This window comes from Trichosurus vulpecula, chromosome 8 (genome assembly GCF_011100635.1).
Source record: "Trichosurus vulpecula isolate mTriVul1 chromosome 8, mTriVul1.pri, whole genome shotgun sequence".
In the NCBI taxonomy this organism is placed as follows: Eukaryota; Metazoa; Chordata; class Mammalia; order Diprotodontia; family Phalangeridae; genus Trichosurus; species Trichosurus vulpecula.
This window is the reverse complement of record NC_050580.1, coordinates 113,765,891-113,788,921: the sequence shown is the minus strand read 5'-3', so window position 1 is coordinate 113,788,921 and position 23,031 is coordinate 113,765,891. Positions and strand designations below refer to the sequence as shown.

Below are 23,031 nucleotides of genomic sequence, written 5' to 3'. Positions count from 1 at the left end.
GATAAAGCTTGGCTTTGCAATCAGATCCAGTAATAGGCCTTATTTTCCCCTAACAAGTCAAATATTCGTCAGTGATTATCAAGCAGTGAAATTGCAGGTTTTCTTAAATTAAAAAAAAAAGATAAGAAGGAAACAAACATTTATTAACCACCTATTACATGGCCAGACACCATACTAAGCAGGTTGCAAGTATTATGTCATTTGATTCTCACAACAACCCTGTGAGGTAGGTGGTTTTGTTAGCATTCCCATTTTACAGTTGAAAATGAGACAAGTTAAGTGACTTGGGCCATAGTCACACAGCTAGTAAGTGTCTGAGGCTGGATTTGAACTCTGGTCTTCCTGACTCCAAGCCCATTGCTCTGGCCACTTTGCACCCTAATAAAGTGAATTCCTGGGTTTTGTTGACAATGCGTGTACCCCTAAGCAAGTCCTTTTTGGGACTCAGTCTCCTCTTATATTAAATCAGTGAGGTTAGGTTAGATGATGCTGTCTTTTAGATAAAAGCTATTAGAACCCTCCATAATCTGACCCCCCACTTCCTGTCCAAAATTTATTGTCTTCACCTCCTGTTTCCCCAGATGCCTCCATTTAATCATGCCCAATCCAACCCTTTCTCATTTCTTCTTTGCTTTTTTTGGTTTCCCTTCACCCTGAATGTCCATCTCTTACTGTTTTGGGAATCTGCAAGTTTTAGTAAGGGTTAGATATCTGTGCTTGTGGTTTATCCAGAGAAGCAGAATTCCCTTTATGCGTCTGCGAACAGACTGTCACCACCCACAACCCCACCCCCTATACACAACTACACAAAGCTGAGAAAGATGGGGGTAGTTACACATGTTTATTACAAAGGAGGATTGTGGGGGTGGTATATTGGGAAATGATTTTTAAAGGCATAATTAAGTTACTAAGTGGGAGAATTGTTTTTAAAGTAAGTGTTCCAGGGGGATGGGAGGTACTCGGGTCCTTTTTCTATTCAAGAAGTTTGCTGGCTTTGATGTACAGATGAACCCATGAACCTGGAAAAGAGAAGACTGCAGGAATGTGATCTTAAAGGTATCTCTGAAGGGCTGTCATTCGGAAGAAGGGCTAAGACCTTATTCTGCCCCTTGCCCCGGAAGATCTAACTCGGAGCAGGGGAGAAAAGTTGCCAGAGTGCCAGATATAGCTCGGGTGTAAGGAAGAATTTCCTTGCAATCAGAGCCATCCAAAAAGTGGATTGGCTCGGTCTTATTACCCCTTCACTAGACCTCAGTCCAACGCTGGGCCTATCTTGTCTGATTTTTTGTAGAGGTTATTCTCCAGGGAGGAGATACTTCTGACTGGTTTTGTGAAAATTAGAACTAGTTAATGAACGAAAGGGGTGGGGGCGGGGGGAGTCTAGAGGCCCCGTGATTAAGGAACATAGATTAAGCAGTGGAAGAGGGTAAGTTACTGAATTTCTAGTCTAATCCCCTCATTTATTTACGGTTGTAGAAATTAGGTGATTTGCCCAAAATCTCCCCCGTGGAAAGGTCCAGAAGCAGGATGCAAAACCCAGGCCCTCAAGATTCCAAAGCCCTGTATTCTTTCCACTAGATAAGGTTCCCACTCATGACTTATCTATGCGAGGAGTAATCCGTGGTCAGACTCCACCTTGGCCGAGTGGAGATGGGTTTCGAAGACAGGCGGGTCTGAAAGGGAAAAAACGTTTACCAGGAGAATACAAGTTAATGAACCTAGGAATCTTATCTCAGGACCTTGTAAACTGTCGGGGGTGGGTCCGCCACTAAGCCATTAGGTTCCCTCCCTTACTGGATGCAGACCCGGAACCGATCTGGCCTCCTCCGTGCCTCCGTTTCCCCGTTACGACCAAGTTGAAGGATCTATGCCAAAGTGCAGGGGCAGTGCAGGCCGCTAGGGGGCGCAGTTCCGTTGCAGAGATTCCAATGAACAATAGTACGAGGTCCCTGGAGACACCGGGAGAAAAGAACCAATACGGCTCCTGTCTGCGCCCCGGGAGCAAACGACCGAGCGGGCGACCTAAGGTTTCTGCCCGCCGGGCACTCCTTGGCGCAGATCGCTGTCCCTTTACAAGATAGCAGATGCTTAGAGGAGTGCCGGGGGCCACGCTTTTTCCCACGCTGGCCGGGGTGCGGGCACTGTTCGAAGCTCGTCTGACCCGGTGGCCCAGCCCGATCCAGAGCCGGCGCTGAAGAAACCTGTGCTCCCCTGCGACCGAAGAGGCCCATCCAACCCGGAGGTCGGCCGGCTGGGGCAGGGGACGTGGCCCGAGCTGCGGCCCTCACACCCGGGTGCCGTGAGCCTAGAGAGGCGAAGCCCGGCGTCCAGCCGAACGAAGGTAGTCGGCTCTCTCCCAGCCCCGCCCTCCTACCCCTCACCCGGCCCCGCCCCCACCCCACCAGCGCCGCTCCGGCCACGCCCCCGGCCCCGCCCCCTCCGGGCCAGGGCCGTGCAGCTGGAGCCGTAGTGTCCGTGTCGCTATGGACCCGGATTTAGGACCCGAAAGGTGGGTGGGGGCGGGGAGGGTCAACCCTCCCTCCAGCTGTCTCCAGGGTCGGGGCTGGGGGCGGTGGCTGGCCTCGTCCGGCTTGGGTGCTCGGGCCCGGCGCCAAGGCCGCAGGTGCACGGACCGGACCGGGCCGGGGACTGCGGTGGGAGGCGCGAGCAGAGCGGGGCCTCAGCAGGTGTGAGGCCGGAGAGGCCCGGGCCGGGGTCCTTTCCCGCTCCACCCGCCGGTAGCGGCGGGTAGCCGCACCTGGGGATCGGAAGGGGCGGGGGTCTGCGGGGATGCTGCCTCTGCGTGGCGTGGGGCACTGGGAGGGCCCCGTGGGTAGGTAGGGTCTTCCCCAAGATCTGGGTTACGTCCAGGCCCCAGAGGACAGGAGAAGAAAACATCCTCAAACTGCAGCGGGAGGGGCCCAGGGCACCCCCGCCCCCAGCCAGGGCATGGGCTCGGGAAGGTGCAATCAGCCCCCCGTGGGGGCTTCCTCCCAATGCTCTGGAGGAAGGAATGGGGCTGCTGACCTCTTCCCACCTGGGCCACTGAGAGTACTGGAAGCCGGGACTGGGCTTTCTGAGATCTTCACCTGAGTAAGGAAGGGGAAGCTGGAGGAGGCTTCTGGAGGAGGTCAGACCCCAGACTTAGAAGGCCACATGCAACTGGGTACACCTTGGGACCTACCCTGGTGAGAGATGTGTGTGGTGGGGTGAGGGGAAGACCAGCCAGAGCTGTAGATAGCACGAGGAAACTCCCAGGACACCTGCGTGGAAGGGCTGCTTCTCAGCCCCTGTGACTGGCCTTTCCTCTTCAGGTAGAGGGGCCTTTTGGGAGAGGCAGCCTGTTCTCCAAATTCCAAAGAACATTTTTAGTAAAGTTTTGCTCTGGAGGCTTTAGTGACTTTTGGTCCCGACCCAGCAGCCCTGCCTGAGGAAAGAAGCTGAGGCTTTTTAAATTAGCCCCATTCTCATCCCTCCCTAACTGTTCGTGAATCATTCCTAGCCCCTTTCCCTTCTTCATGGAAAACTGGGTCCCTGTAGCCCAGAACTTAGCCATTTCTTCACTGCTTGTATATCTGTGGGTATTAACATACACAACTGAACATGAGTTCATGTTTGTGTGCTCACATACATGTACACATGTACATACATGCATACACACGTATGTGTAGGTATGTGTCTGTGTATATATGTACGTGTGTCTAAGCCAAAGCTGCCCACATCCAATGGTACTGGGCTGACTGTATACCCTCCCTCAGCAAACAATCACACCTCCCCAGATCTTCCACCCATCCCAACCTTTGCCCTTTAATTAAACTCCATTGGTCTCCACGCACATGGTATGATCTGCTTCACCACTTCCCTCCCCCCATCCCAACTCCCCATGGCTATTCCTGCAGCTTCCCCCCCCCCCTTCAAAGCATGCTGGTTAATGTTTTACTGAGGAAAGGACCAAAGCCTATGGGGATGGATGGTGTTGTGATATTCTGTTGGCTGTGATTCCAGGCATTATCCTTGGGCTCTGCCCCCAATTCTTCCTAGGTCTCCATCTGGGAACCTCCCGCTCCTCCATCAAAGAGGAATAGAGGCCCTAAGTCTTCTGTTTGTATAGAGGCAGGTAGGTGGTGCACTGGGTAGAGTGCTGCTGGACCTGGAGTGAGGAAGAACCGATTTCCAATGTGGCCTCAGACACTCACTAGCTGTGTGACCCTGGGCAAATCACTTAATCTTTATTTGTCTCAGTTTTCCCAAATGTAAAATGGGGATAATAGCACCATGAGTTTGAGCTTACAGATGCCCACCCCCACGCCTGCCTGGGGGGAAGGAAGGAGGGGTGAGAAATATCATTAGATGGTCCTGGCCTTCTCCTTTCCCTTAGGAATCCCAAGTAGATCAGAGACCAGCTGGCCCTCCTCCCCCACCCCAGGGAATCTTAGCACCCCAACCAGCAGTATACGCTTAATTTAGGCTCCCTATATAGACCTCAGTGTGCATGGGCATACATATGTAGAAGTAATCCATACATGGATAGACACAATGAACGTAGAGACTCTGAGACCCTGGGCAAGTCACTAAACTTCCCTGACCCTCAGTTTCCTAAAATAATGGTGCTTGAGTCATGTCCTTCACAGGATGAGGAGAGGGCTTTGAGTAAAAGGCTCCCTCTGCTCTGACTCCGGTCTCCATGCATTTGCTCAGGCTGTGCCCATGCCTGGAGTTGACTCCAGCCTCATCTCTTTCTGTTAAAGTTCTCCCTTGGCTTCATGGCCCATCTCAGGTGCTACCTTCTCCATGAAGCCTTCCCTGAATCCCCTCATCCCCCAGGTAAGAATTCTCCAGTTTCTGGACTTCCCCTTTGCACTTATCTCTCTCTCTCGCTCTCTCTCTGTCTCTCTGTCTCTCTCTCTCTCTCTCTCTCTCTCTCTCTCTCTCTCTCATATAGTTGCATATGGGTTTTTCCTCCATTAGACTGTAAGTTTCTTGAGAGCAGACTCTGAGTCTCATCTCTTTTTATTCCCATTGTATTTGACACCAGAGTGCCTTGCACAGAGTGGGTGCCTGATGAACTGAATCTTTGACTATCATTAGTAGTGACAATGAATATTTTCTTGAGTATTTGGTCCATGGAGGAAACCACACAGGTCTTGGTCTTGGGGGGCAAACAGCCTAAGATGTTGAGGGCAAGGGTAAAAGGAGACATGTCTATAGATAGCCCAGCATCAAGTGATCAATGCCAAGGGAAAGCTTAGCAGAATGTTATGGGGGTTTGGAGGGAGAAGTCACTCTTTGAAGATTAAGGAAGGCTTCTCAGAGCTCCCCCTCTACAGATTTACAGGGATGCACACTTTGTAGATGCACATTCATGTGGAAAGAGATGTATGAAATACATGCAGATAGGGGTACGGCTGCACATTTGGTGTGAATAGGCACACTCGATTCTTCGTACATAGTACGAACTAATAAACGGTTGTTGAATGAATGAGTGTGTAATGTTGCACAGAGCCCTAGCCTGCGAATCCAAAAGCTTGAATTTTAGCTCCAACAGTGTCATTGTAAGTCTCTGGACAAGAGACTTCTCTCTAGGGGTAGCTAGGTGGTGTGGTGGACAGAATGCTGGGCCTGGAGCCAGGAAGACCTGAGTTCAGATCTGGCCTCAGACACTTCTAGCTGGGTGACCCTGGGCAAGTTATGAAACCCTGTTTGCCCCAGTTTCCTCATCTGTAAAAAGAGCTGGAGAAGGATATCGCAAACCAGTCCAGTGTCTGCCAAGAAAACCCCCAGTGGGGTCACAGAGAGTCAGACACAAGTGAAACGACTGAACAGCAGCAACTTCTCTCAAGGCCTGTTTCCTCCTCTTTATAAGGGCTGGATGATCTATAAAGTCCCTTTCAGCTCTAACATCCTATGATGGGCAAGGTTCTAATGATAATGATGATAAAAATCCAGAGTTGAAAAACAGAGTAAAGGGAGAGAAATAAACAAAAGGACAGATTAAAACCCGGGGAAGAGGGAGACGAGGCTGGGGTCACAGCCCCCCATAGTGGCAAAGCGGTCAGGGCTTGCAGATTCCCACGGTTGTGTGTGTCTGTGAGTGAGTGGAGTGGAGGGGAGAGAGGGCTGTTGTGGAACTAACTCTTGCTGCAGGTAGAGAAACTGAGGCTCGATTTTGGAGTAGGGGAAACAATACTTTTGCCTTTTTATTTTGTGGACGCAGGATCGTAGAAAGCCAGGACACACCTGAATGTGACCACGACTCCCAGGGCCTCAGTTTCCCTGGACTGTGATCCCTTATGATTTTGTGACGTCATCTCCCCACCACTGGCTTCCCCTTTACTCTTTCCCTGGTCCCCCGCTCAGGAGGCTCCTGGGGGCTCTCGGGGTCTGGGCTACCCTTGGGTCCCCTAGGAAGATGTGGGAGGGGCTTGGGCCCCTCCTTCTGTGCCTCCTTATGGTCTCTTCTGCCCCTGGTCCCCCACCACGGAGACCGGCCAGAGAGCTGGATGCCACGCCAAGGACAACTATCCCTTACGAAGGTGAAGGTGACCTCATCCCGTTGAGGCTTGGGGTGTGAGGGCAGGGAGCTAGGGGATGAGAAGCTAAGGTGGGGACTGGGTGAAGAGGCAAGGATTAAGGTCCAGGGGCACTGGCTAGTTAGGATTCAGGCCCAGGAGTGGCTGAACCATGTCAGCTTCTCATTCATTTCAACACCTTTGGGACTTTACCCTCGTCCAAGGCTTTTTCCCCTTATTTGTGTCTAAACTTTCCAAATTTCTCATCTTGAATGTCCTAAGTCTGTGGCCTTTTTTGTCCCCAGACTCAGAGATTATCTGTTGTGATTGATTCTAATAAATGTTCCTCCTACTTTGGCTACTCCCACTAGAAATGGATGGCCCATTGCAATATCTATTCCTTCTCTTGTGCCTGTCAGCCACACACTTCAGTTCATAAGAATGGGTCTTCTAGAGTTCATTTGCAAGGGAAGAAGGGACGTAACAAGGCAGGTCCATTGGGAGGGTATATAAAAGGAAGTCTTTCAGTACTAGGCTGACTGAATGGTGCCCAAGTTTTCTAACATTATCCTTAGTTCTAGTTTCTCCAGCTTGGCTCAACCTTCAAGATTTCCTCTAGTCTAGGAATGTGTCCATTGGTGCTGGACTCCCTGGGAGGCCCCAAGTCTTTGGCCTCACCCAAGATAGTTCCACACCAATATGGGATTCACCTACCTGAACCTTCTGGGTCAAGTTTATTCACCATTTCTGTCAACTCAGGTTCCCCTAATAATTGCTAACATCCGGCCAGCCTGATCTCCTGGCTCCTGGATCACCTGCTGACCCCACTAACCTCTTACGCATAGTGATGCCTATACTGACTTATCCAATCAGCAAGTCTCTGGAGTGCATGATATCAGAGTATTAGAACTATCCTACATAATCACTGGTTAACCTTCCCCTCTTCCTACCAAAATAAAGACAAGGAAATACAAATAGGTTAAAAGTGCTCCCTGTCACTTGAAAAACAGAGTAACAGATTAATTCAATATATCATCATGGAAGTACACAAAAATAAGCCTCTATTACAGGAGCAAAGAGCACAGGATCAGGCAGAGCTGGGGACTGGAATATGAGTATGTGAAGGCTGGAAGGGAGCCGAGCCTAGGGCACCAATGCCTGTCCTCCACATCTTCCCCAGAGCTCTCCGAGGCCCGACACTTTGGGGGTCATGCCCATAATTATTCTACATTGCTGTTGGAGGAGGCATCAGGAAAGCTGCTCGTAGGGGCACGGGGTGCCTTGTTCTCTCTTAATGCCCAAGACATCGGAGATGGAGCCCACCGTGAGGTCAGCCATCCTGTATTCTCTGTGCATTCCAGATCCATATACAAACTACTGGGGCCCTTATGTAACACACTCCTTCCCCCCTCCTCCTTCCCGCAGACTTCTATATACCTTAGGCCCCTGTATATAACCTAGATCCATGAATATCCTACCTGAAGTTCCCCATGGGAATCCATGGGCTTCCCTATACCTATCCTCAGCACTCTCACTGCCTCCCCGCCCTCCACACACACACAACCACAGTAGTCCTTTATTGATGTCCCACCCTGGGTAGGGAAGTCCAAGAAGTTTCTTCCCTTCCCTCCCACAGATCCGATGGGAAGCATCCCCAGAGACTCGGAGTGAATGTGTCCGGAAGGGAAGAAATAACCAGGTAGGTAAGATTCCCCTATCCCTTTCCCTACCCCTCACTACAACCACCTAAACCTCATATCCCATTGAGTGAATGGAAAGAAGAGAGACTGGAGGCAGGGCCACCCATTAGAAGTTTAGTACATCAGGATAAGAAAGAGATTATGAGTGCCTGGGCCACAGCGGGGGCCACACTGCAGAGGTCAACTTGCCTGGACCCAGTGACTAATTAGATGTGGGAGCGAGAGAGTAGTCTGACATCACTGGGATGATTAGTTTGGGTACCTGGGAGGAGGAGATGGGAACGTGATGGGGGAGGAGTGAGTTTTGAGGGAAGGATGATGAGCTTTAGACACTGATTTTGAAGTGTCACTGAGACAGCTGGGGAAAATATTTAACAGATACCTGAAAATGTAAGTCAGGAACGCAGGAGAGGTCAGGGCTAGAGAGCTAGAGGGGTGGAAATCGGCGGTGTGCGAGGGTTATTGAAGTTGGCCATGGAGCAACTGCTATCATGAGGGGAGGGGGTGTCCTGAGAGAAGAGTAGCAGGCCAGGGATAGAGTCTCAGAGGCTGCTTGCATTTGGAGGACGGGAAGAGGAAAAGGGGCGGAGCCGGGGGGGTGGTGGTGGTGCGAGGGCTGTAGAGGAAACAGTAGGGCTTCATAACCTCCTCTGTACCACAGGTGCCTCCGGCAGTCTGAGGAAGCCTTTGGACACCCACTGCCCCATAGTTTTAAATACATGAAGTAAAATACAGAAGGTTTCAAAGGAAACCAATTATACTGAAATATGGTTATCACAATACTAAAAGAATTAGAAAGATGGTTCAGAGATGCAGAAGAAGGATTAAGAAAGTGAAGTATCAAGGAAACTAAGGGAACAGCAGAGGACAGTTATAGTTAAGACTGTCTAAGGACACCAAGATGTTAGGATGAGCGATTCCAGTTGAGTAGATGGTGGAGAGGAGCTGCTAGCCTGGCCAGGGACTCATGCCCCTTCCCCACCTTTGTCCCTCTAACCTGACCCCGTCTAGACTGAGTGCTTCAACCATGTCCGGTTCCTGCAGCGTCTGAATGCGACGCATCTCTATGCTTGTGGGACTCATGCCTTCCAGCCACTGTGTGCTGCCATCGTAAGGCTGATCTGACCTTTCACCTCCCCTCCCCGCCCCATCCCAATGCAGCATTTAGCCTGGTCCAGATGCAGACTTATTGCCTCATCATCACTGCTTTACCCACTGTCCTCTGATTCCTGACCCCTGAAGATTCATCAGGGGTGATTCCCTAATGCCATAGAATAGGGAATTTGACCTCCCTGCCCCATTTCTGGGGCTCCGAGCATCAACTCCCCAGTGACTGTAGCCTTGCCATAATTCTGCCCCTCACCTTCTGATCACCTGCCCATGCCCATTCTGAGCTGTTTGTCTTTCTCCAGGATTCTGAAGCCTTCACTTTACCCCCTAGCTTTGAGGAGGGGAAGGAGAAGTGTCCCTATGACCCAGCCAGGGGCTACACAGGGCTGATTGTTGGTGGGTGCTCTGTGTGTGTGTGTGTGTGTGTGATGCTGCCCCAGTGTGATGCTATGTGCTGCCCACGTATCAGATACCTGTGTATACAGCACATCTCCCCACAGTGCTAACATGCCCCTCCACTTGGGTGGTATGAATGACACATCCTGCCTGTGTCAGACAGCTCCCTCCATGTGTATATGACACCATCCCCTGCAGAGCTGACATCTACCACTCCTGGGGAACATTACCCCGTGTTTGATGTCTCCCTGACCCTAGATGGTGGCCTCTACACTGCCACAAGATACGAGTTCCGGAGCATACCCGACATTCGTCGGAGCCGTCATCCCCGCTCCCTACGAACTGAGGAGTCCCCCCTACACTGGCTCAATGGTGAGGGGAACAAAGTTGATGACTGAGGCGTTTAGGGACCAGTAAAGAAGAGGGGCCGGGTTCAGAACCTGGGGGCCTAGGAAGGTGAAGAGGCAATGGCTTGTAAGGGCTGGGGCTGGTTGGAGTTTTTAAGATGGAGGGCCAAGCCCAGGACCTAGACCCTAGGCAGGGCAAGTAAAGTTTGGAGATGAATGGACAAGGTGGTAAAAGGGGGTGGGGGAGGAGGTGGGGAGAGGAGATGTATTTCCATCGTTTATTCTCTCTCTCACTTAAAAATAGGATGTTTCAGGCCCAACTGGGTCCTTCTCTTCATCCCAGCCCCCAGACACGAACAGAATGTTCTAGATTAACGTACATTCCATATAGAGGTGGGGAAATGAAAACTCCATGGAGAAGTCCTTAGAATAATAATGGAGGTTAGGGGAACCTACAGGAAATATTTGTGGGATCCCCCATCTGAGGAGGGTACTTGGTATAGTTTGGGTGGTCCAGGGATCCTCTTCTCTGAGGCCTCTGCCCCTCCAGATGCAGAGTTCGTATTTTCTGTCCTCATCCGGGAAAGTGAGGCCAGCACTGTGGGAGATGATGACAAAGTCTACTATTTCTTCACGGAGCGTGCTGCAGAGGAAGGTAGCGGCTTCTCACAGATCCGGGGACATAGGGTAGCCCGTGTAGCCCGAGTTTGCAAGGTAAGCCAAGTCTAGGCATCTGGACCAGAGAAAGATGTAAGGCAGTTTGGGGTGGAAGGGTTCCCCAGATCCCCTGACCCTATCATGATGGCTGAGCTCACCCCTCCTCTGGCTCTAGGGTGACCTTGGTGGAAAGAAAATCCTACAGAAAAAGTGGACATCTTTCCTGAAGGCCCGGCTGACTTGTCACATCCCCCTGTATGAGACCCTGCGTAGTGTCTGTAGCCTGGATGGGGGTTCCTGGGCCCACACACGCTTCTATGCAGCATTTAGCCTGGCTGCTCAGTGGTCAGTGCTAGGGGACGAACCCTGGTGGGGGGTGGGGAGAGCCCTAAAGTAATTGGGGATGAACTGAGAGTTGGGGAGTCATTTTGAGGGAAATCTAGGGATTAGATCAGATGACTACCTGACCTCTGAGAGGGCAACTGGTATTAGGAGGCAGGATGATTCCAGGGAGAGATTTCTGGATATTCCCAGCCCTACCAACCTGGTGAGGAGTACTTAAGGGGGCAGATTGGCTGCAAAGGAGGAATTTCAAGCATGTTGACCTCTGTCAATGGCTGAGACAGTGGGGGTGGCTCAGCTGACTGTTCAGTAATGGCCAATCAGCCACAAAGTCCAAGGGCAGGGAGGCGGGACCTTCCCCTCCTCCCTCCAGTTTCTGCCCTAGATCTCAGAAAGCCAAGGAGAGGGCAGACTGGTTCTTGGATGTGAATCAGTCCCTCTCCTCCCACCTCCCAGGAGGACCCTGGAGGCCTCAGCCATCTGTCGTTATGACCTGTCTGATGTCCAGGCATCCTTCTCTGGCCCCTACATGGAGTACCAGGATGGTCCACGTCGCTGGGGTCGATATGATGGGACTGTGCCAGAGCCCCGACCAGGCTCGGTGAGGGAGCAGGGGTGGGGGGGGGTTGTCCTGCTTTACTTAAAGAGTCCTGAATCTGGGGTGGGGGTAGGGACGGGTCATTTTGTTCCTTGGGAGCCTAACTTCTCCCAGCTGAGGATGTTTGGCTACTTAGAGATGGTAGCGGGATCAAAGAGCCTTGGGGTTGCAGATGGAGGACCTGAGTTTAAATTCTAGCTCTGCTCTTTACCACCTATATGAATTTGGTTAAGTCACTCCCTTTCAGCCTCAGTTTCTTCATCTGTAAGATGATCCTACGAAGGGGTTCTGACTCATCAAGGCTGGGCCTTCAGATGATCCTTCCCTGGGTGTCCAGCTCCCTCACCTGAGCCCCTGTCTCCCACAGTGCATCACAGATGGCCTCCGAAGGCGGGGCTACAACTCCTCTCAGGACCTGCCCTCCCCTGTCCTGGACTTCGTCAAGTTGCACCCACTCATGGCCCGGGTCGTGGGGCCAGCCCGGGGGCGGCCCCTCCTGCTGAAGCGGAACATTAGATATACTCGTCTTGTGGGGACCCCTGTTACTGTGCCAGCTGGCCCGACTTATGATGTGCTCTTCCTGGGGACAGGTGTGAGACCCCACTAACACCCATTTCTCAAAAGTCACCGCTACCAACTCCTAGTCACTGGACATACCCTAGACTCCACTGCTTATACCACCTGCTCTCCCCACCCCTTAATCCTGAGCCTGCTGAATTTTTTGCTCCTGGGAACCAGCTGAGGGGGAGTTGTCCTGGTGAGACTTTGACCTTGCTCCTACTCCCAATCTCCCTCAGCTGATGGCTGGATCCACAAAGCCGTGGTCTTGGGCCTTGGGATGCACATTATTGAGGAAGCCCAGGTGTTCATGGAGCCCCAGCCTGTGGAGAACCTGGTCATCTCCCTTGCCCAGGTACTACCCATCCCTAATTGATCTCTTTCCTGTGATGCTGCCACTGGCTGTACCAGTACCAGGAGGGAAAGGGCTGGGGTCACAGCATTCATTGTGTGGGGCATGAGAGGTTGTTACTAACTAGCCCTCTTCTTCTGGTCCCAGCACAGCCTGTATGTGGGGGCCCCCAGTGGGGTTGTCCAGCTGCCACTCTCCCGATGCTCCCGGTATAGCTCCTGTTATGATTGTATCCTGGCCAGGGACCCCTACTGTGGCTGGGATCCTAGTGTCCGGGCCTGCCAGGAAGCTGCCATGGCACCCAACAGGTACTGTGGGCTGGGAAGGGTGGAGGCCATTGTTGTTCATTTGGACCAACAGGTGGATGGCGGTGGGGGAGAGCACCTGAATTTCATGCCTGGGGATGCAGAGCTCAACCTTTGGTTTTTATCAGTGGGGAAACAGAATCTGTGAGCCATGCCACCGCTCATGCTTTCTTCCCCTACTCTTTCCCAGGACAGCTCTGATCCAGGACATGGAGAGAGGCAACCGTGGCTGTCAGGGCAGCGTGACTATAGGTAACGAGCCCGTATAGCCCCATCAGTGTGTATGGGTATGGCTTCACCTCCTCCTCACAGCACGAATGGGAACCTCTCCCTTCTTCCTAAGTCTCTCATCCTGGCAGCCTGCCCGAGAAAGACAGTATGGAGGGTGAAGGATGTTCCCCAGCGCTGGGCCTTTTCCAGTCCCCTGCCCGCACAATCAGGCTTTCATCTCCTTCCTGCCTCCAGAACCATACCTGCCATCCAGGAACCGATCTGTACTGAAGGGGGATGATGTGCTTCTACCCTGTGACCAGCCATCCAATCTGGCCCGGGCCTCATGGCTACTCAATGGGAGTCGGCTGCTGATGGATGGGAGGGATGGCTACCGTGTGGGTGTGGATGGCTTACTGGTGATGGACACCCGGCCAGAACACAGCGGTCACTACAGCTGCTACGCAGAGGAGAACGGGCTCCGTACCCTGCTGGCCTCCTATGGCCTCACAGTGCAGCAAGCCCTCCCCACCCCAGCCGTAGCCCCAGGCCTGGCTCCCCCAGCCCTTGGTGCCCACCTGACCCCAGATGTTCGTCTCCTTTATGTGTTGACCATTGCAGCCCTGGGTGGCCTCTGCCTTGTTCTGGCCTCTGTGCTCCTCTATGTTGCCTGCCTTCGAGGCAGCGGCCGCCGACGCAAGTATTCACTGGCCAGAGGTACCGGCAGGGCAGGGGGCTCTGCTGTCCAGCTGCAGACAGTCTCTGGTCAGTGCCCTGGGGAAGAGGATGAAGGGGAAGAGGGGACAGACAGGGCAGGAGGACCTGAGGGGGGTGGCCTCCGGATAATTCCTGGGGAGGGGACCCCAGCACCTCCTCCTCCTCCTCCCCCACCCCCCCCCACCGAGCTCTCCAACGGGCTGGCTGCATTACCCAGCCGTCTGAGGAGGATGAATGGTAACAGTTATGTATTACTGCAGCAGAATGAGGACCGGGCACCTACTCTACCTTGCTCCTTCACAGAGGAGCTCAGCCGAATTCTGGAGAAACGGAAGCACACACAGCTGGTGGAGAGGCTGGATGAGAGCTCCGTCTAGGCTGGCCTCCCACCTCCCACCAGTTCCCATCTCCCTTGGTCTCTGGCCCTGGCCTCCTGGCCTAGGTCCTTCTTTTCCCTCCCCCCAAACTCCACCAGCCTTCCAGCCCCTAACTTGCCCTCTCCAGCTTCCAGAGCTGACTTTCAGACTGACACCCTTCGTTCAAGCTGGTCCTTTAGCCGTTAGCCTTCTAGGCCTTAGCCCTACTCAACTCCTACTACAGGGGTCCGAGTCATCACTGTCCTGTACCACATAGCAGAATGTCTTCCCATGTCCCACTTGAGACCATCCTCAAATGATTGAATGGGGCCACTGGTCAGGGGTCTGGGCCCCCAGGCCTTTAGCCTTCCCTCAACCACCCTTTGCAGAACCTGTGACCTCAAAGAGTGAGCTACAGAGAGGTAGGTCTGCTTGTGGAGCACCACCCCCTAATTCCTAAAAGAAGGGGTGGGAGGTAGCTGGAATTCCACGACATCCTTCTTCCCCCAAGCTGAGAAGACACAAGGGGGCAGTTGGCATGTAGACAGGGCCTCTTGCCCAGTGACTGCGCTGTTTCAAAGAGCCCCTGTCTCTTTCCAGCACTACAGCTGCATGTTGGGCTGAGGGCAGAGGGCAGCTGCAGCAGAGCCTCCTGTTTGCTGTCTGCTTCCCACCTCCTGCCTCGGTGCTGAGTTCTAAATGGTGACTGGAGAAGTCTGAGACCCTGCTCCCCACACTGTGCCCAACAGCCCCTCTCTGTGCTGGATAGGTCTAGCATTGCAACCCCTGAGCAGTGTGTGTGCATGTGTGAGGGAGCATGTCTGGTGTGCACGTGTGTCTGCCTAGGTGATACACCCTCCCCTTTTCCCATAGGTATACCTGGGTTATATTTCTTCTACTTAAGGGTAGCACATACCCTGCCCAATCCCATCCAGTTCTGCCCTTCCAACCCCAATCCTCTGTGATGACACCCCTGCCCCCACCCCAGCTCAGGGCTTTGTCTCCAAGTTTGGCACTGAGAGGAAGCAGCACATAGCTCCAGAATTGTCTTCTCCACACACACCTCACATTTCTGCTCACACCTATACATGCTCATAAACAAGGTAACATGCACTGAGCCCCCCCAGGCCCTGCCAAGAATGAGATGGTGGCTGCACTGTCCCTCCCTTCATTGCCTGGGGTTCCCAACCTGTTTCTGACATGTTTGGTTCATGAACATTTCATGGGAGTGACTTCCCCCAAGACCGTCTCCCTCCCACTCCCACTGGAACTATGCAAAGGGCAGGTAGTAGGCAGGCTGGGAGATGGGATTCCTTGGTCCTGCCTCTGTCCTACTTCACTGTGGTGCTGTAGGGGTCCTTGGGTCAGTGAAGGTGTAAGACCCCAGGATGAGGTGGGACAATCAAAACCCCCTGACTGGGGTTGTTAACCCCATTGGACCAGGATGATGACTGTTATTGATGCTGGGAGAGAACCCAGGACTACCATGTTTTTACTGCCCTTCAAACAGCGCCATGAACCCTTCCCTTCCCCCAGCCGAATGTATTTATTATGAGAACCATGGAAGGGCTCTATTTTATTACTAACCCCTGGGGGAGGACAAAGTAGGGCAGAGGACAGAGAGCAAGTGGCTCAGCTGGGGAGGGGGTTGGGACATGGGCTCATCTCCCCACTTCCTTCCTGTTGGTCAGTAAATAATGTCCTCTAAACCTCGTTGTCTTTGTCCAGTTCATACCATGGTACTTCTCAGCCTGCTGGGAAAGAAAACACTCCCAGAGCACAGCAGGCTTTCCCCAAGGTATAAGAGTGATGTCAGTACAACTCTCTGGATTCTGGCCTGTGGTGCCACAAAGTCACTACTATCTTCCGAGCTGGTCTTCCTTCCCACATGGACAGGCTAGGGCAGAGATACCTGGGAGGGAATTCAGCCTCAAGGAAAAAGAAGCCCCATGGGGGAAAGGTTAATAAGCTCAGCCTCCATCTGTGTCCAGTTCATTTTGTGGTGAGCCCATCTTAAAGTATTCTAGGCCTGCACTTGCACAAGTGCTGAGCTTGAAATTCTTAATCTTTACAGGAGGCCCTGAGCAAACCCGAACAGGTCAGCAAGGGTTCTTCCAAGAATCCAGGACCAAACTTCTGATCACTTCCCTCAGGGAGGTGGAAAACAGCACAGGAAGTTCCAGAATCCACCTCAACTCATGGAATTTAGAACTAAATGGAACTCTGGAGTCTTCCTTAGGCTTAATAAATACTGACATCTGAAAAATAAGGAGAACTGCGAGGGTTTGGAGCTAAACTGTGGAATACAGAGAAAGGTAGAAATGCTGTTCCTGTTCCCCTAGTGAGCCAACTAGGTACGTACGAGATGTGTGCAGAGTAGACAGGACCAAAGAGAAAAGCTGGGCATATGTTGGGAAAGACATTTCAGGAAGCGAGGTGGGGCATTCCACACATGAGGACGACCCGGGCAGAGGTGTGGGGCGTTGTGTTAAGGGCCAGTGGGCCTGGATGGTAGGGTAAATGGTACTTGGGCAAAGTGTAAGACTGGAAAAGAACCACAATGGGAAAGCCTTCAAATATCAAAGGAAAGTTTCTATTTGATCCCAGAGCACACAGGGAATCACTGGAGTCTATGGAGTAGGGGTGGGGGAGAAACATGGTCAGGCCTGCACTCTAGAAAAGCCATTTTGGCAGCTTGGAGGATGGATTCGAGTGGGGAGAGAAAAGGCAGAGAGAGCAATCAGAAGGCTACTGCCAATAACCCAGGCATGGGATGATGAGAGCCCAAGAAGGAAGGTGCCTCTTGTGAGTGGAGAGAGGAAGATGTGATGAATGCAGAAATGACACGCCTGGAAAATAGGATGGGTATGTGGAACGAGAGCAAGGGAGGCGGCCCAACTGTAATACCGGAAGGGTGGAAGGGGAAGAGTTTCATCTAGAGCTCTCAGACATACTGAAGAGAAGATGCTTCTGAGGCACCTCACCGGGGATGTCCACCATGCAGTTCGACACGTGAGAGCAGAATTGAGGAGGGGTTAGGGACCTGGAAATGCTCTATGAACGAACCCGCAGGGCTCCCAGCAGGGAAGAGAAGGGGAAATGGGTTCTCAGTGATCACCCGATCGGCCTAACTTCACATAGTGCTTCTGGAAATCAAACCTGATTATAAACCCAGCGCTCCTTCTACAGGTCCCCAAATCATGGTGGGAGGTCTTCCTTCGGGAAAAGGGCGGGGGGGATTGAAAACGCACCACGGCTTTGTAAGGATGAATGGGCTTTATTGGGGTCTGCGGTCAGGCCCATCCGCAATGCCTGCCTTGCCCAGCTGGGGAGGCCTGTTGGTAAAGGGGTGCCACTGGCCCTGGATGCTCGGGTTGTACGTGTGGTAGGGCTTCCGGATGCGAATCACGTCCAGGCCCGACTGGTCGGCCAGCTTCTGGATCAGCGTGGCAATCTCCTCCGCCGTCTTATTACCGAGAGCTACCTCCTGGACCGAGCCGTTCACTAGCGCCGAGGGAACGGGGCACGGATCAGGCACGCCCGGGGCCAGGTCCCCGAGCGCGGGACCGACCCCCCACCTCGGCTCGGCGCCTCCCGGCGGGCTCCCGCCCCCGCCCGGCCCCCCTCTGCCCAGCACTCACGGTACTCCGCCACCACCTGCGGCACGTGGCATTTCTTGGCGGTCACGTAGAGCACGACCCCCGGGTTCCTCCGCGCAAAGTCCGTCACGTGCCGCTCCACAAACTCCCTGCGGGCGTAGGGGAAACACGCACGCGCGCGTCAGAGCACTTCCAACCCCTCCTGCCCCCGGAGCCTCCCCGGCAGAGGCCCTTTCCCCGGCCGACTCGAGGGGAGGGGGGGAGGAGGTCTCTGGGGTCAGGGGTCAACAGTAGGCGCGCGGCCCCCACCTGGCGCCGCGGGACGCAGGCGAGTCACGGCTGACCCTGAGGCTGAGGCGTTGCAGCTGCTGCACGTAGCGTCCCAGGCCGTTGTGGAGGACGCTGCCCAGAAAGCGGCTCGGGGTTCCGCGGGCCGTCATGGCCAGCACGGCGGGCCGGACGCCGAAACTCGCGGAACCTTGGATGCAAGAGCCGGAAGTCAGGGAGCCTTGAACCCTGCTGGAAGGAGGGGGGCGGGGCGTAGCCACCAGACTTCCGGCGCTGCGTGGTCGCCCTAGAGCACGCAGAGTTTTGCTTCCGAGGTCGGCAGTTGTAGCACTCGATTAGTTCCCACGTTGTTTCTGTGGCCTCCTCGGGGCTTGGGTCAGAGGGGACCTTTCGGGATGTGTGGGCGCTCCCTCGAGAAGGCTCGTGGGGCCTTGGAGAGGGGGAGGAGTAGCTTGTAGGGCATCTTACCCATGGAGGGTAGGCCCGGGAGGGGAGAGTGCGGTAGGACCGGGAACCCAGCGAAGGCGGGGGTTGTAGGGAGGCCATGAGAGGTAGGGTCCTAACTCAGGGGAAGGGGCGGTCTTGGAGACTGGCGAGCTTTTGAGAGGATGGAGCCCCACTGGGAAAGGGCCATGAAAGGGGAGGGGTTCTGTTCCGATCGTGGTGCCTGGTACACAGCGGGTGCCCAATAAATGGTTCTCGGTTGTGTAATTGATGGTAGGCCAGCTCGGCTGAGGAACTCTAGGTAGTATCGGCCCTTTATTCCCTTCCTAGGAGCCAGGCTGACATGTGGTTCTCTCCCCAAAGTGGGTGCCCCTTGCGGGCCTTGCTGACCCTTCGATGGCCCATAATGTGGATGGGTTGCAGGGGCCTCCCCCGGGGAGGAACTCCCCGTAGGCCCTATCGGAAGGAGGTTCTGCCAGCCCCTGAAACCCCCGTGGTCCTTGTTACAGCGGCTGAGATAAGGCAGTACCTTCGAGCCCGGGGGATCCCCTTCCAGGACGGGCACAGCTGCCTGCGCACACCCAGCCCATTCCTGGGGCCCCAGGGCGGAGAGGCAGAGAGCTGGACTGAGGGTAGCCCCCACAGTCTTTTCATTGATAAGACTACAGGCCACTTCCTTTGCACTGGCAGTCTGGCTGAGGGCAACTGGGAGGACTTCCAGGCATCTGTGGAGGGTGGTGCAGCTGGGTCCTGGGCTAGGGAGGATAATGGAAGTGAGACTGTAGACAGCCAAAGCAATGATGTGCTGAGGATCTGGGATCGGGCAGTGCCACTCGCTGAACTGCCAGACCAGGAAGAGATTCGGGTGGCCCGAACAATGTTCAATCTGGCAAAGGTGTCTGATGCCACACTGAAGCTCTTCAATGTCCGCTATCTTAGAGCTGCCAGAAGCTTGGTCTTTCCGTGGTTTTCCCCAGGGGGCTTGAGTCTTAGGGGACTGAAGCTACTGAAAGCAGAAGGTCAGGGGGGTGGTGTCTGCTATGTGGAGACTACTTTGCCCCGGCCCAGTGCCTACCATAACCTATTTGGGCTGCCGTTGATTAGCCTTCGAGATGTGGAGGTGGTATTGACCAGTCGCGAGCTTGATAGCTTGGCTTTGCATCAGGCCACAGGGCTACCCACACTGGCACTACCCCGAGGGTTAGCCTGCTTGCCCCCTACCCTACTCCCCTACTTGGAACAGTTTCGGCGAATTGTACTCTGGCTGGGTGATGACTTGAGGGCATGGGAGGCTGCTAAATTGTTTGCTCGAAAGCTGAACCCCAAACGATGCTCCTTGGTTAGGCCAGGAGACCGGCATCCCCGCCCCCTAGAAGCTTTGACCCAGGGCTTGAATCTGCAGAGAATACTACGGTCAGCCCTGCCTGCTGGCCACAAGTCTATAGTATCTTTCCGGCAACTGAGGGAAGAAGTCCTGGGAGAACTATCTAACGTGGAACAGGTGGCTGGAGTGCGCTGGGGACGCTTCCCTGACCTCAACCGACTTTTGAAGGGCCATCGAAAGGGCGAACTAACTGTCTTCACAGGTGACCACATTAAAGATGGGTTTGACCATTCTCACTTGGGGGAAAAGGTGGCTCTCCTCAAGGGGGATCTCATTGGCATAGGGGTTGTGGATTTCATGGGCCGTGTCAGGGATCAGTGATAAACACTTGATTGTGCCCTCAGCTTTGAGGGTGGTGACCCCCATGTCCTTTCTGAAACATACCTTTGTCATGTAACCCTCAGGACCGACAGGCAGCGGGAAGACAACGTTCATTAGTGAATATGCACTGGACCTATGTACACAGGGAGTGAACACACTATGGGGCAGCTTTGAGATCAGCAATGTGCGGCTGGCCAGGATCATGCTGACCCAGTTTGCCATGGCGAGGCTTGAGGAAAGACTGGAAGAGTATGATGAGTGGGCTGACCGCTTTGAAGACTTGGCATTATATTTTATGACTTTCCATGGACAACAAAGTATCAGGTAAGAAACCTAGTTTTGATTGGCCTGACTTCAGGTCCAGATTGTTATGATTTGAAGGAAGGATGAAACTGCCAACTGAAGCTTCAGGACTTCTCAGGTTGGCCATTATACCATGGAAGCTGATTGCTGAGTACACTGTATGTTGGTGACTGCAGACCTTTTCCCTCTCCCTCTGTTCACCCTCCCTCCCCCAGGACTGTGGTGGACACAATGCAACATGCTGTTTATGTCTATGATATCTGCCATGTGATCATTGACAACTTGCAGTTCATGATGGGACAAGAGCAACTCTCTTCAGACAGGTAACATCTCATCTCCTTCCCCAGTCTTGGACAAGATCGAGTTTGCACAGGTATCTTTTGGGACTCAAAGCTCATTTTTCCTCCCTGCAAGGTGGGCATCCTGGAAATGGGATGTGGATATATACACACACACACATACACTTGCTTGTGTGCGTGCTTGTGCACTTTATTTTTCTGAGGCAGGAGCATAAGTGGGATGGGTTGGGGTAGAATGTTGTTTGTGACTCTTGTGAGTATTTTGTCTTGGGTAACTCAGGAGCGGGAGGGTCTGACTGTCCTTATTCCTCTGCCAATGACTGATAACCTTTTACCCCTCCTGGGTTGATGGCAGGATTGCAGCCCAGGACTACATTGTAGGAGCCTTCCGGAAGTTTGCCACCGACAACAGTTGCCATGTGACCCTGGTCATTCACCCCCGGAAAGAGGATGGTGACAAAGAGCTGCAAACAGCATCTATCTTTGGTTCAGCCAAGGTCTGTATCCTGGAGATATATACCTTGTTGTAGATAAGAGGGATGGAGGGATGGACTTAGGTATGCTTTAGGATCCTCTATAGCAGGGCTGTCCAAATGCAGCCGACAGATAGAGGGGCATCCTGCAGTGTGATTTATGGGACCTGCCTACAGGCATAGAAATTTACATAAATGCATTAGTAAACCCAAACTGAGCATTCCCAGAGCTCGCTAAAATGGCAAATCAAAATATATTGTCTATTGTTTCAGTAAAAACCTAAGGTTGAACAGCCCTGCTCTATAGTATAAGCCTTCCAGTGGGAAGATGTACACATAGTAACAATCCCCTAGCTTTATCTGCACTCCTTAAAACTTGTCCCCTTGTTCCTACTTCGTTTTTCCTTCCCTCCTTCACTTATTCCCTGCTCCCCTAATACATTTTGTTCCTTTTTCCACCTACATGGCCCTCCCCCCACAATCTCCCTCTCCCAGGCCAGTCAGGAGGCAGACAACGTGTTGATCCTTCAGGACAAGAAGCTGGCAACAGGTCCAGGGAAACGCTACCTGCAGGTGGCTAAGAATCGGTTTGATGGGGACGTGGGTATCTTCCCCCTGGAATTCAATAAGAGCTCACTGACATTCTCACCCTCAGCCAAAGGCAAGGCCCGCCTCAAGAAGGTCAAAGATAATGAACTAGACCCCCAAAAGCCTCCCTCTAAGAAAGGGGGAGGAGCATCTGGGAAGCAGAAGGACAAAGCCCAGACCCTTCCCCCCTGACAGCCATGGTAGAAGCAGTGTGGAGGCTGTGTTCAGTGAGCTCCCACACCATTTTGAGGTGAAATCCAGCTGTGAGCTTGGTGCCTTACATTTGTGGGAGCTGCTGCGCAGAATGTCCCCCTCGTGTCTTCGTGTGGGAGTCAAGAGAGTTTGCAGTCCCAGGAGAGAAGGCATGACTATGGGGCCATCCCCAGGACAGTGTATGATTCTGACCCCAATGAAGGTGGTCAACAGCTCTAAAGAAAGCTGAGTCACGGCTTTTTTTTTTTTTATGAAAATAAACCTATTTTTTCCACACTTTTGGTTGCTGTTTATTATCCTTAGTTCTCAAAGAGAACCAAAGTGACATCACTATGTTGGGAGTCAAGATATAGTGTGTCTGACTGGTTGATCAGACCAACATGAGCTTGAAAGGCTCTACCACAAGTCAGGTACAATAGTTCACATGAACACTGGAGTGGAGAGGTCTCTAAATTTATATATCTCACTTTTCTTTTGAGCTACTTCAATTCTGATTTGCTCATGCAGCATAGTGCCTTCTTTGATGAGGGCATGCTATGCTGGGTGGTTCTTTGCCAGTGTCTTCCATGTCATGAAATACATTCCAGCATTCTTCAGAGAGACCTTGATTGCTGCTTCTGACCTCTGACCATGTATGTATCTGCCTTGTGTGAGTTCTCTATAAAAGTCTTTTAGGCAAAAGTACTTTTGGCATTTCAACAATGTGGCCTGTCCATCAGAGTTTAGCTCTTTGCAGTAGAGTCTGAATGCTTGGCAGTTTAGCTCAAGAAAGGACCTCAATATCCAGTACTGCATCTTGCTTGGCACTCTTTAGAATCTTTCTAAGACAATTCAAATGGAAGTGGTTCTGTTTTCTGCATGGCGCTGGTACACTGTCCAGGTTTTGCAGGCATACAACAATGAAGTCAGCACAACAGCTCTACAGAACTTCAGTTTGGTAGGCAGCCTAATACCTCTTTCTT

General features: G+C 52.8%; 3 protein-coding genes across 12 annotated transcripts; 2 read left to right on the top strand and 1 right to left on the bottom strand.

Annotated features, from left to right (window-relative positions):
* Nucleotides 1-1,957: 1,957 nt before the first annotated feature.
* On the top strand, nt 1,958-15,867 carry SEMA4G (semaphorin 4G). 10 transcript variants are annotated; one of them, XR_005008982.1, is made up of 18 exons: nt 1,958-2,341; nt 4,042-4,117; nt 4,699-4,824; nt 6,215-6,533; nt 7,690-7,838; nt 8,146-8,208; nt 9,221-9,319; nt 9,622-9,715; nt 9,974-10,087; nt 10,613-10,776; nt 10,895-11,064; nt 11,518-11,662; nt 12,027-12,249; nt 12,457-12,572; nt 12,717-12,877; nt 13,065-13,126; nt 13,340-14,579; nt 14,758-15,867. XR_005008982.1 is itself a non-coding variant. In XM_036735859.1 (17 exons), the coding sequence occupies exons 4-17, from the start codon at nt 6,410-6,412 to the stop codon at nt 14,176-14,178; spliced, it is 2,523 nt and encodes an 840-aa protein (XP_036591754.1). In that variant the 5' UTR covers nt 2,287-2,341; nt 4,042-4,117; nt 4,699-4,824; nt 6,215-6,409; the 3' UTR covers nt 14,179-15,867. The 10 variants fall into 10 exon arrangements, 8 of the variants coding, with proteins under 8 accessions (XP_036591754.1, XP_036591753.1, XP_036591755.1 ...); XR_005008981.1 differs by lacking the exon at nt 1,958-2,341 and adding an exon at nt 2,443-2,509; XM_036735859.1 differs by having other exon boundaries at nt 2,287-2,341; nt 13,340-15,867.
* Nucleotides 15,868-17,414: 1,547 nt separating this feature from the next.
* Nucleotides 17,415-18,219, bottom strand: MRPL43 (mitochondrial ribosomal protein L43). Its single transcript, XM_036735865.1, has 3 exons — nt 18,066-18,219; nt 17,799-17,905; nt 17,415-17,661 (listed from the first exon to the last, which is right to left on the bottom strand). The coding sequence occupies exons 1-3, from the start codon at nt 18,194-18,196 to the stop codon at nt 17,435-17,437; spliced, it is 465 nt and encodes a 154-aa protein (XP_036591760.1). The 5' UTR covers nt 18,197-18,219; the 3' UTR covers nt 17,415-17,434.
* TWNK (twinkle mtDNA helicase) lies at nt 17,902-22,345 on the top strand. The gene is made up of 5 exons (XM_036735864.1): nt 17,902-20,074; nt 20,277-20,517; nt 20,712-20,819; nt 21,151-21,292; nt 21,764-22,345. The coding sequence occupies exons 1-5, from the start codon at nt 18,832-18,834 to the stop codon at nt 22,046-22,048; spliced, it is 2,019 nt and encodes a 672-aa protein (XP_036591759.1). The 5' UTR covers nt 17,902-18,831; the 3' UTR covers nt 22,049-22,345.
* The last annotated feature ends 686 nt before the right edge of the window (nt 22,346-23,031 follow it).